A 13,090-nucleotide genomic window follows, 5' to 3' on the forward strand; every position below is an offset into this window, starting at 1 on the left:
GTGATGCAGAGCTTCGGATCCCTTATTGCGCATGCGCCCCCTCTATTTCCGTTTCCGTGTCCCCGTAGCTGTCATCAGGGTTGCTAGGCGATCGCTCCTGGGTTACCCGAGACCAGAGTTCTGGATCGTCTCAGTGGAGAGGAAACGTCTAGTCGGGGTTGCAGTCGCTGACGGCTTCCAGAGGAGGGAGTTGCACAAGTAAATGTCTTTTAGCAACTAAATCCAGGAATAACAGCCCCAGGCTTCATTTATCTTTAGTCAGGTATCAGATGTTGGGGAACATGTTTGCGACCTACAGAGCTCCCCGGGACGCCCGGCTTTCTCTTTATAAGTAATCTACAGGAGTCTCGGGATGATTCTGTTGGTTTTGTTCTTGGTTGGTTGTTTAGGTTTACTAGGGGTTGGAATGGAGCTTAAGGCCTTTAAATGCATTTGTTTTCTTCCTCATTATGCTTTTGGGGACTGAACCCAGAATTTCCCTAATAGCCACCAGTGTTACTCTGTGAAGTTAACTTGTTGGCATGAATACGACTCAGGGTAGAGCACTTGCCTTGCATCCCTCACCACCCTCAGCTTGGGTTTGCCTGCACACACTGTGACAACAATCTGTTCTGATTTCCCTGTCGGAGAATGTTGTCTATATCCTGCAGGGTCCCTGACTCACTTTTGGATAAAAGAGGGAGAAAACATAGAAAGTAATTTTTGTGTTTCCTCTTGAGCATATAAAAAAAAAACTCTGGAAGATGTTTGGAAAAACTAAAGGAAATCATGATATGGTTTGCAAGAAAGAGCCTTTTTCAGAGTATTTCTTTTTTTGGAATGGGGGGGGCTCATACTAGTCTAACACCATACTTATTTCCCCCAAGGATCAAACCTGGGCCTCCTGATGCAAAGCATGCATGCCAGCCTGTCAAGCCATCTCTTGAGCCCCAGTGTCCTTTTCTGTGTTGCTTCTTTGTAAACTATATAAACAGATACTTCGATTTTTTTAATGCAGATCCATACGCTTAATGCATCTAAAAACATTAGGACTTTATTTCAGGACTAACCACAAGGATTATTTTTTGAATGATTTCAAGATGAGCTTCCTATTGCCCAAACTGACGAGCAAAACAGAGGTTGACCATGCGATAAAAAGTACTGCAGAAAAGGTGTTGGTTCTCAGGTTTGGGAGAGATGAGGATCCTGTCTGTCTGCAACTGGATGATATTGTAAGTAAATTTTAATAAGCAATTTTTCCTAAATATATCTATTTCTTAACTTAAACATGCACAAATTATGAAAAGGTACAGGCAACAAATATTACTAACATGTATCTAATAACTTTTTATGTAGAGAGTTTTGTTGGTTTGTTATTTTGTTACCTTTTGTTTGTTTTTTGTTTTGTTTTATTTTTTGCCATGGGCTTAATGTGGAGAGGTCGGGCCACATTCACACACATAGCCGCTATTACAAAATTGGGGATTGGGGGCCAGGAAGGTGGCGCTAGAGGTAAGGTGTCTGCCTAGCGTAGGACAGACAGCGGTTTGATCCCCCGGTGTCCTATATGGTACCCCCAAGCCAAGTGCAAAGCCAGGAGTAACCCCTGAGCATCAGATGGGTGTGGCCCAAAAACCAAAAAAATAATAATAATAATAATTGGGGATTGACTTTGTTTTCTCTCACTGCCTGCTCAAGAGATGGCTTGACAGCCTGCATGCATGCTTTGCACCAGGAGGCCCAGGTTTGATCCTTGGGGGAAATAAGTATGGTGTTAGACTAGTCCCCAAGTACTGCTGGGTATGAGCCCCCCAATTTCAAAAAAAGAAATTGTTCTTCTAGTGGGCTGCCTCCAGTGTGGTACTGCATCTACCTCTAATCTTACAGCACATTTTCCTGCGCTGAGACATATGGGAGGGAATATGGGACAGCTTTTGGTCTATTTCTTTTTTAAAAAGTTTATTGATTGATTGAGTTTTGGCCACACCTGGAGATGCTCAGATGTTATTCCTGATTCTGTGCTCAGAAATCGCTCCTGACAAGCTCAGGGAACCATATGGGATACCAAGGAATTGAACTGGGTTCATCCGGGGTCAAACGCATGCCTTATGCTGTGCTACCTATCTGGCCCCCTTCTGGCCTGTTTCTAATGGAGAAGAGACTAAGTCCATCAACATCTGCTATATGGTTCTAATAGAAAAAGCCCTCATTATTTAAAAATGGGTGTAGGACCAGAGGGATAGCACAGCGGTAGGGCATTTGCCTTGCATGTGGCCAACATAGGACTGACCCCGGTTCGATTCCCAGCATCCCATATGGTTCCCCAAGCCTGCCAGGAGCTAATTCTGAGCGCAGAGCCAGAACTAACTTGTGAGCACTGCCGGGTGTGACCTAAAAACAAACAAACATAAAAATGGATATATGAGATGTATTAACCTGGAGTAGGGGGAAAGTAAGAGTATTGTGCCCCTCAGCTATAAGGGAAAAGACAAGAGAAAACCAAGTCTCCAACCTGGGAAGCCCTGTTATCAGGACAAATTACCTCCCTTTGCCTCACTTTCCTCATCTACGAAATAAGAACTAAAAGGTGTGTACCATATAGGAATGTTTGTTTTGCTATTATTAATATAATTATCTTGGAGAGGGCTGCAAAAATACATTTCCAGCCCTGTATTACTTATTTCTGGGCTTTGATTTTTGTTTAAATGCATTTGGATTTATAGGTCCTCACAATGTTTATTTGTTTTTTTTTGGGGGGGGGGGTGGGGGGTCATACCCAGCAGCGCTCAGGGGTTACTCCTGGCTCTACATTCAGAAATCGCCCCAGCAGGCTCGGGGAACCATATGGGATGCCGGGATTCGAACCACCATCCTTCTGCATGAAAGGCAAATGCCTTACTGCTGTGCTATCTCTCCGGCCCCTCACAATGTTTTTTGTTTGTTTGGGGGTTTTGTTTGGGGCTACCCTAGGTTTTCCTCAGGGGTTCCGCCTGGGTCTGCACTTAGAATTACGCCCAGCCAGCTCTGGGGACCATATGGGATGCCAAGGATCAAACCTGGTCAGCCGCATGCCGAGCAAATGCCCTCCCCACTGTGCTGTCACTCTGACCCAGGTCCTCACAGTGTTTTGATCAAGATGTGTTGGTAGATCTGGAATGGTAGCACAGTGGTAGGGCATTTGCCTTGCTTGCAGCTGACCCAGTGCAAGCACAGGTTTGATCCCTGGCATATCCCATATGGTCCCCTGAGCCAGGAATAATTTCTGAGCACAGAGCCAGGAGGAACCCCTGAGTGCCATCGGGTGTGGTCAAAAAAAAAAAAAAACAGATTGTGTTGTTGTGTTGTGGTTTGTGTTATATGAGTATGGGCTCACACGTGCAAGGCCTACATTCTAGCACTGAGCCACATCTCAACCCAAAACAGTTCTGCAGTCAAAAAGAGGAAATAAAGGAAGAAATACTCCTAAAGGAGGAAATAAAGTCCAGAATACTCCTAAAACTTCTAAAAACTCCAGAAACTCCTAAAACAGTGAATCAGACTGAACACCAAGGCCTCATGAGGATGCAAACCCACTAGGTTCTCTGGAACTTTATCTAAGCAAAGCACTAAATTCTTGTACTGTACCACAGAAAAGAAACATCTGCTCTCTCTCTATTATAAACTACTCTCTCTTTGCAGCTTGCTAAGACTGCCGGGGACCTGAGCAAAATGGCTGCTATTTATCTGGTAGATGTGGATCGCACTCCAGTTTACACACACTATTTTGACATCAGTTACATTCCATCCACAGTGTTTTTCTTCAATGGACAGCATATGAAAGTTGATTATGGGTAGGTTAGAATGAAGTTATTGTATCTGAAACTTTGAGTTCACTTTTAATTCACCCATCTGTTGCCATGCGATGACTACCTCATTGTTACTGTATTTTGGTGGTGTTTACTGGATTAATACCCTCGCTTGCTCATTTACTTGGGGGCCACCTGCAGGCATGGTGGAAGCTCAGAACTGGAAATGTGATGCTGAGATTTGAACCTGTGTCTCCCATGTGCAGAGCATGTGCCAGACCTTTGCTGTAAAATGCAAGTGTTTTGGGTTTTGTGGGAAGAATTTTATTTCCAACTGAAGTATGAAAGTTTTGCAGTTTTTGATGTTCAACTCCATCTTTTTGTTTGTTTGTTTTTTGTTTTTGGGCCACACCCGGTGGTGCTCAGGGGTTACTCCTGGCTATGAGCTCAGAAATCGCGCCTGGCTTGGGGGACCATATGGGACGCCGAGGGATCGAACCTAGCTCCATCCTGGGCTAGCGCAGGCAAGGCAAGCACCTTACCTCTAGCGCCACCACGCCGGCCCCGTCAACTCCATCTTTCAGTTCAAAATACAGAATAACTTTGAAAACATTTTGCAGGAATTTCACTTAAAGCAACACATTTAGTCATTCTTAAACTTTTAGGGCTTTCTGGGTTTTTTATTATTTTTTTTTTATTTTGGGGCCACATCCAGCAGTGCTCCAATGTTACTCCTGGCTCTGCGCTCAGAAGTCACACCTGGCAGGCTCAGGGAACCATGTGGGATGCCAGGGATTGAACCCGGTCCATCCCAGGTAATCCACAACTGCTGTGCTATCACTCTGGTCCAAAACTTTTAGGACTTTCTAAAAGAAATATCCAGCAAGATAAACAAATGTCTTGCCAACTTTTCTATCTAGGCCACTCAGGCAATTTTAAAGTAGTTCTTCAATAGAGTGCCAAGAGGAAATAAAAAGAAAGCAAAATATTTTTGAAAGTCTTTTATTCCATCTGATCTAGTATTAAGTCTCAGTACTTAATATTTATTTTACAATATTTATGTCATACCTAGTATTTGGGTATAGTATGAGTTTAGTGCTCAAAGATTTATTCCCAGGGTTCTGAAAGGGCTTAACCGCTACACAGTGCCAGAACTTCTACTTACAAAGCCCTTCAAACCTTTTCCTTGGTCCCTGAATGTTTGTTTTGAATATACCCAGAATTCTTTTCCTTTTTTACTAGGATTGAGTTGTTCTGTGTGCCAGTATAGCATAACATGAAAGAGCTTTAAATACCTGCTTTAAGTGTTTTTAAAGTTATTCCTTTTCCTAGCTTAGAAGTGGTAATGCATTATTTGTAGACCATAATATATGATGTAACATATCACCTTAAAAATGTATGAAATAGGGCCCGGAGAGATAGCACAGCGGTGTTTGCCTTGCAAGCCTATCCAGGACCTAAGGTGGTTGGTTCGAATCCCGGTGTCCCATATGGTCCCCTGTGCCTACCAGGAGCTATTTCTGAGCAGACAGCCAGGAGTAACCCCTGAGCACCACCGGGTGTGGCCCAAAAACCAAAAAAAAAAAAAAAAAGTATGAAATAAAGGGAGGATGTTCTTTATATGACTGAAATGCAACTACAGTCATGTCTGTAATCAAGGTGCTTAAATAGAGATATTATTTAAAAATAAAAAGGAACATAGCTGGAAAGAACAGACACTGAAAATTGCAATTTAATGTTGAAATATTTTTTTCTGGGGACTGGAGAGATAGCATTGAGGTAGGGCATTTGCCTTGCATGCAGAAGGATGATGGTTCGAATCCCGGCATCCCATATGGTCCCCCGAGCCTGCCAGGAGCGACTTCTGAGTGTAGAGTCAGAAGTGACCCTGAGCACTGCCAAATGTGACCCAAAAACCAATATATTATTTTCTGAGAGAACTTTTATAAAGAACCTTATAATCCATCTACAATAGCTCTAATACTAGAACTAAGGAAGTTGAGTGAAAAGACATAGCAGTGAAAATATGTTCATCTATGGCCCACTACTACTAATTAATGCAATTAATTTAAATATTTTAATTTAAAGGAACCTTATAAACTCTTGAACCCATTGGTTTATTCCAAGGAAGAAATTAAAGCCTATGCAGGTAAAATGGCTTTCTTAGGATGATAAGATTGTGTTTAGGGCAGAAACTTGTTTTGCAGTCTAGCTATGTTGAATATTCTTGGATTATCTATCTATATATCTGTCTATTCATGCATGCACTAATTCATTATTCAATTCTTCTTTTTGTACTTTTTTTAATCTTTTTTCCTTTTTTGTGTTTTGTTGTTGTTGTTGTTGTTGTTATTTTCTCTTTTTATGTTCACAATTCAATTCTTTATACCTATACCAGAATCTGAGGATGACATTGTTTGTCTTTTTAACTCCTACAATGTTCAATCCTGAGGTTATTGGTAGGTCCTTGTAATCTAACAGAAATATCAGCTGCAAGTTTATGCTTTGGTGAATTTTCACTTCTCTTTCTCATCACTATGTTTGCATTATTGTTTACTCTTTGCACCATTTTTTCAACGGTTATCTGTACATAATCTGAACATCTCCATGATTAAAATTGGACAGGAAGACTGCCATGGGAACAACAACAAAAAAAAAAAAGTATGAAATTTAGTGCTGGAGAGATAGTACAATGGGTAAGGCACTTGCTTTGCACACTGTCAACTGAGTTCAATGTCAAGCATCCCTTATGGTCCCCTGAGCCTGCCAGAAGTGATCATCAAGCACAGATTTAGGAATAAGCTCTGAGTACTGCTGAATGTGGCCTGAAAACAAACAAAATATAATTTTTTTTTCCGTTTTTAGGCAACACCTGGTGAAGCTCAGGGGTTACTCCTGGCTATGTGCTCAGAAATTACTCCTGGCTTGGGGGACCATATGGGACGCCAGGGGATTGAACCACGGTCTGTCCTAGGCTAGCATGGGCAAGGCAAATGCCTTACCACTTGTGCCACCGCTCCGGCCCCAAATAAGTATAAAATTTTTTGTTTTTGTTTTTGGGTCACACCCAGCTGTGCTCAGGGTTTACTCCTGGCTCCACACTCAGAAATCACTCCTGGCAGGCTCAGGGGACCATATGGGATGCCGGGATTCGAACCAATGACCTTCTACATGAAAGGCAAACGCCTTACCTTCATGCTATTTCTCCAGCCCCAAGTAGAAAATTTTTAACCCAAATATTCTCCTTCCTAAAATTCTGAAGTGTCTCATAAAATAAACCCTCACAGAAGTGGGGTAAAAAAAAAATGGCTGTACTTATGTTCATGCCATGTTTAGAAAGTAAGATATTTCTAAAACAATATATCTAAAATACAGATAGATTGTTAAATTGTTTTTTGGTTTTTTGGGTTTTTTTTGGTTTTTGGGCCACACCCAGCGGTGCTCAGGGGTTACTCCTGGCTATCTGCTCAGAAATAGCTCCTGGCAGGCATGGGGGACCATATGGGACACCAGGATTCGAACCAACCACCTTGGGTCCTGGATCGGCTGCTTGCAAGGCAAACACTGCTGTGCTATCTCTCCGGGCCCAGATTGTTAAATTGTTAACAGTGTTAACTAAATGATATAGATAACAAGTTAGTGAGATGTTATAAGTGTATATTTACTGACTTTAGAAAAGACATAGTGGGGCTGGAGAGATAGCATGGAGGTAAGGCGTTTGCCTTTCATGCAGGAGGTCATCCGTTCGAATCCCAGCGTCCCATATGGTCCCCCGTGCCTGCCAGGAGCAATTTCTGAGCATGGAGCCAGGAATAACCCCTGAGCACTGCCAGGTGTGACCCAAAAACCACAAAAAAAAAAAAAAAAAAAAAAAAAGAAAAGACATAGTCTATTTTGATTGAAAAGAGTGTATTAAAATATTGTATTGTGGGGGCAGGATGGAGAGATAGCATGGAGGTAGGGCATTTGCCTTGCATACAGAAGGACAGTAGTTTGAATCCCGGCATCCAGTATGGTTCCTTGAGCCTGCTAGGAGCAATTTCTGAGCGTAGAGCCAGGAGTGACCCCTGAGCACTGCCAGATATGACCCCCCCCCCTCAAAAAAAAGCAATTTTATATTGTGAGGCCAAAGCTATAGCACAGCAGGTAGGGCATTTGCCTTGCATGTGACCAACGCAAGTTAGATTCCCAGCATACTCTATGGTCCCCTGAGCCTACCTGAGTGATTTCTGAGCACAGACCAGAAGTATCCCCTGGGCCTCGCTGGGTGTGACCCAGAAACAAAAAAATTGTGATTACAGTTTCTGTGAAAAAAGACGCACAAATACATACTGGTACACGTAAGAGTAGATTAAAAGAATTTATACAAAAATGTGGCCACTTCTCACAGGTAACTTTTTCAATTTTTTTGATAAACATGTTAGATATTTCAAATAGTTAAATATAAAAATAAATTAATAACATTGAATGTTTTAAATCACAGTACATGGGTAGAGTCCTTGCCTTGCATGTGGCCAACTAGATTCGATCCCTGGAGCCACATATGAGTCTCCCAAGCCCCAACAGGAGTGATCCCTAAGCACAGAGTCAGTAATAAGCCCTGAATACTACCAGATTTGACCAAGGAAAAATATGACTAGCACTCAGAGATATAGGTTAATAGACTGTGTGTAGTCCCTAGCCAAACCCAACAAAAATTAAGCCCATGCCAATTTCTAAGAGAATTGTGCTTAACAATGACTTAAAAAGTCACCCCAAAAAATAGCCCTGGTTTAGTTACTTTACAAGTTTTTATGTATGGGTGTCAGGGGGTGTACCTTTTGAACAGAAGCTTTTCCCAAGCTATCCCAGCATGAAACTTCTTTTTTTTAAAGCCCAGCCCTAGTTATTATCAGATACTAAATGAACCATATATAATCACAGTGAGAAAAATCAGCATTAGACCTGATGGCTAACTCTCCAAGATAAAAAAGAAATATCTACTGTCCGTTTTGCATATCCTGAAGGTTTTTAACAATTATATGTTCTGAAAAAGGGTTTGTTTGTTTGTTTTTCTTTTCTGTTCACGCTCTTTAGGTCTCCAGACCACACTAAGTTTGTGGGAAGTTTCAAAACCAAACAAGACTTCATAGACCTGATTGAAGTAATTTACCGAGGAGCAATGAGAGGGAAACTTATTGTGCAAAGTCCCATCGATCCCAGGAATATCCCCAAGTATGACCTCCTCTATCAAGATATTTAGCACATTCTGACACAGGATGGAAGGGGAAATTGTCTCTGAAAGCTATTACTGAATCTGGCTGGACTGGGTGCCAGAGTTCTTTGGAAACGTGCTCAGTGTCCAGTGAGTGCAAAGTCTTGTCTATAGAAAATGTGGAAGGCTGGGCTGGTTGGCCCAGGGCCCATGCTGAGCCTCTCCACAGTCAGTCACCTGCAGTCACTTTATGGTTTGGACCATCTCTTTCTATTTACATTTCTGTCTTCTAAAGACAATACAGAGGCCTCAACAGGCAAGTTTATTTGATATACAAATAAAAGGAAAAGCTGGTTGTTTTTGTTTTGTTTGTGGCCTACATCCAGCTTTGCTCAGGGCTCACTCCTGGCAGTCCTGGGGTACCATACCTGGGATTGAACCTGGGTCATCTCTGTGCAAGACAAGCTCCTTAACTGCTGTAATATCTATTTGGTCCTGGAAAAATTAATTCTTACAAGAGCAAGAATACTCATTTACCTAGATACACACACAATTGTGTTCGCCCTCACTGTTTCTTCATTCACACTTCCCACTTACTGTCTCCAGTTCTTACTACCCCCTTTTCAATAGGCAAGTGTTTTATTTTGAGATCTTTATGGCGTATTTTTAAAACTGCTCTGGTTTACTCACTTTACAAGTTTTTATGTCTGGGGGTCAGTGGGTGTTGGGCCATATACTTGGCTCTGTACTCAGGGATCCTTCTTGCTTCTCTGAGGGACAACACAGCACTAAACTTTCATGGGCAAGGAGCTACTTGGAAGGCAATGCTTGTACTTTTATGGGCGAAGATTTTGGAGCAGAGGCTGCCAAGAATGGGCCAAAGATGGCAGCTATAGATCAGTGTGGCTGAAATATGAGGGAAGATACAGCTGAGGAAGAATGCAGAGAAAAGTCAAAACAAGAAGGTGCCATTTTTTACTATATACCTCTTGAGTAACCACTTAATAGTAACTAAATTTTAAGAGCACTGGGGAAGGAGATAGTACAGCAAGTAGGGAGCTTACCTTGAACCTGGCTGACCCAGGTGTGATCCTTGGCACCCAATATGGTCCCCCAAACACCATGTCAGGAGTTACTCTTGAATGTAAAATCAGAGTAAACCCTAAGAACCCTTAGGTGTGTCCCAAAAACAAACAAACAGGTAGTTTATGCTACAAGAAAGTTTGATGATGAAGATCCTACCAAAAGGGAGAAAAAGTACACCTGCTGAGAGAAATATTTCTATGTGTTTGGAAGTACTTCTCTTCTATAAGTATTTTCACAAGGTCTACAATACAGTTTTGTCCACAAAAATTAACGAAGAGCTGTAAGAATAACCTGGGGAAGAGGGCAATGGCATAGGAGGCATTGTACATCAAGAAGAAAGGCCCTGTAAGGTCTGCCAATGAAACATGGGTACAATATATAAAAAACTAGAGCTAGAAGTTTGCTCAGAGATTTCTACTCACAGGAACCATAAATCAGGAGCCCTGAGGAGGAAGACCCTCATCTTTGTAACATGGAAGTCAACCCTGAGGGAAAAGCCCCTTCTAGTTATGACATGGAAGGGAGCCCAAGGGAGGAAAGCCTCACTGTGACATGAATGGGAGCCCAAAGGAGGAAAGCTCTCATCATGACGTGGTAAGGAGTCCTAACCGTTGGGAGAAAGGCCATTATCTTTGTGATATGGAAGGCAGCCCTTGAGTAGGGTATGTAAAGAACTCATCTTTGGAACAAGGAGGCAATCCTAACAAAGTAGTCACTCATCTTTTTTTTTTTTATTTAAACACCTTGATTAAATACATGATTGTGTTTGGGTTTCAGTCATGTAAAGAACACCACCCATCACCAGTGCAACATTCCCATCACCAATGTCTCAAGTCTCCCTCCTCCCCCCCCCCCCGACCCCCGCCTGTACTCTAAACAGGCTCTCCATTTCCCTCATACATTCTCATTATTAGGACAGTTCAAAATGTAGTTATTTCTCTAACTAAACTCATCACTCTTTGTGGTGAGCTTCCTGAGGTGAGCTGGAACTTCCAGCTCTTTTCTCTTTTGTGTCTGAAAATTATTATTGCAAGAATGTCTTTCATTTTTCTTAAAACCCATAGATGAGTGAGACCATTCTGCGTTTTTCTCTCTCTCTCTGACTTATTTCACTCAGCATAATAGATTCTGTGTACATCCATGTATAGGAAAATTTCATGACTTCATCTCTCCTGACAGCTGCATAATATTCCATTGTGTATATGTACCACAGTTTCTTTAGCCATTCGTCTGTTGAAGGGCATCTTGGTTGTTTCCAGAGTCTTGCTATGGTAAATAGTGCTGCAATGAATATAGGTGTAAGGAAGGGGTTTTTGTATTGTATTTTTGTGTTCCTAGGGTATATTCCTAGGAGTGGTATAGCTGGATCGTATGGGAGCTCGATTTCAAGTTTTTGCAGGAATCTCCATATCGCTTTCCATAAAGGTTGAACTAGACAGCATTCCCACCAGCAGTGGATAAGAGTTCCTTTCTCTCCACATCCCCGCCAACACTGTTTATTCTCATTCTTTGTGATGTGTGCCATTCTCTGTGGTGTGAGGTGGTATCTCATTGTTTTTTTGTTTGTTTGTTTGTTTTTTGTTTTGTTTTTGTTTTTTGTTTTTGGGCCACACCCGTTTGACGCTCAGGGGTTACTCCTGGCTATGTGCTCAGAAATCTCCCCTGGCCTGGGGGACCATATGGGATGCCGGGGGATCGAACTGCGGTCTGTCCTACGCTAGCGCTTGCAAGGCAGACACCTTACCTCTAGCACCACCTTCCCGGCCCTCATCATTGTTTTGATTTGCATCTCCCTGATGATTAGTGATGTGGAGCACTTTTTCATGTGTCTTTTGGCCATTTGTATTTCTTCTTTGTCAAAGTGTTCATTTCTTCTCCCCATTTTTTGATGGGATTAGATGTTTTTTTCTTGTAAAGTTCTGTCAGTGCCTTGTATATTTTGGAGATTATCTGATGGGTATTGGGTGAATAGTTTCTCCCACTCAGTGGGTGGCTCTTATATCCTGGGCACTATTTCCTTTGAGGTGCAGAAGCTTCTCAGCTTAATATATTCCCATCTGGTCACTCGTCTTTCTGACATGAAAGGAGAGGGCTCTGAGGAAGAAGGCCATCATCTTAGAACATAGAAGACAACCTGAAGAGGAAGTCCCTCATCTTCTGACATGGAGCACACCCCAGAAGAAGAAAGCCGCCATCTGTGTGACATGGAAAGAAACCATGAGGTGGAGGGCCCACAAGTTTATGACATGGAAGGGAACCATGTGGAAGAGCCATGATGAGAATTCCCTCGTATTTGTGAAATAGAAGTCAGTCTGAAAGGGGAGACTATCATCTATGTAATTTAGAAGGAAGCCTTGGTGGGGTGGGTATGGAGCCCTCATCGTGATATTGAAGGGAGCCCTGAGGAGAGAAGTCCTCAGCTGTAGTACATACCAGTGAACCCTAGGTGGGAGAAATTCCTCATTCTTGTGAATAGAAGGGACGTATGAAGGATGTGGGCAGGCCCTAATCTTAGAGAAATAGAAGGCAGCCCTGAGTGAGGGTATAAGGATCTCATCTTTGTGATAAAAAAGGGGGGGGCAGCCATAAGAAGTATGACTAATCTTTGTGACATAGAAGGTTGACTGGAGGATGGGTTTCTGATCTTTGTGAAATGGAGTAAAACCCAGATGTGGGAAGGCCCTCATCATTCTGACTTGGAAGGGAGGCCTAAGGGGGAAGGCCCTGATCTGTGTGGCTGGAATGTCAGCACTGGTCTTTATGACATGGAAGGCAGTCCTGAGGGGGAGGTGAAAGACCCTCTTCTTTGTGACATGGAAGGCAGGCCTGAAGAGGAGGAAGAACTTTGCAATATGGAAGACAGCCCTGAGGAGGAAGATCTTCATCTTCGTGCCATGAAAGGAACCCAGAGGGAAAAGGCCCTGATCATTATAAATGGTAAAAAGCCCTGGTGGGACGCCTCTAGTCTTCATGACATGGAAGGGAACTCTGGAGGGAAATCTTTTTAGCTTTCTGACATGGAAGGGTACATTAGTAAGGAAAGCCA

At 42.5% G+C, this 13,090-nt stretch overlaps 1 protein-coding gene across 1 annotated transcript; it reads left to right on the plus strand.

Moving 5' to 3' along the window:
- Positions 1 to 991: 991 nt before the first annotated feature.
- On the plus strand, positions 992 to 9,313 carry TXNL4B (thioredoxin like 4B). Its single transcript, XM_049786472.1, has 3 exons — positions 992 to 1,211; positions 3,658 to 3,809; positions 8,841 to 9,313. The coding sequence occupies exons 1-3, from the start codon at positions 1,011 to 1,013 to the stop codon at positions 9,004 to 9,006; spliced, it is 519 nt and encodes a 172-aa protein (XP_049642429.1). The 5' UTR covers positions 992 to 1,010; the 3' UTR covers positions 9,007 to 9,313.
- Positions 9,314 to 13,090: the final 3,777 nt, after the last annotated feature.

The sequence above is a fragment of the Suncus etruscus genome, chromosome 14 (assembly GCF_024139225.1).
Source record: "Suncus etruscus isolate mSunEtr1 chromosome 14, mSunEtr1.pri.cur, whole genome shotgun sequence".
Lineage (NCBI taxonomy): Eukaryota > Metazoa > Chordata > Mammalia > Eulipotyphla > Soricidae > Suncus > Suncus etruscus.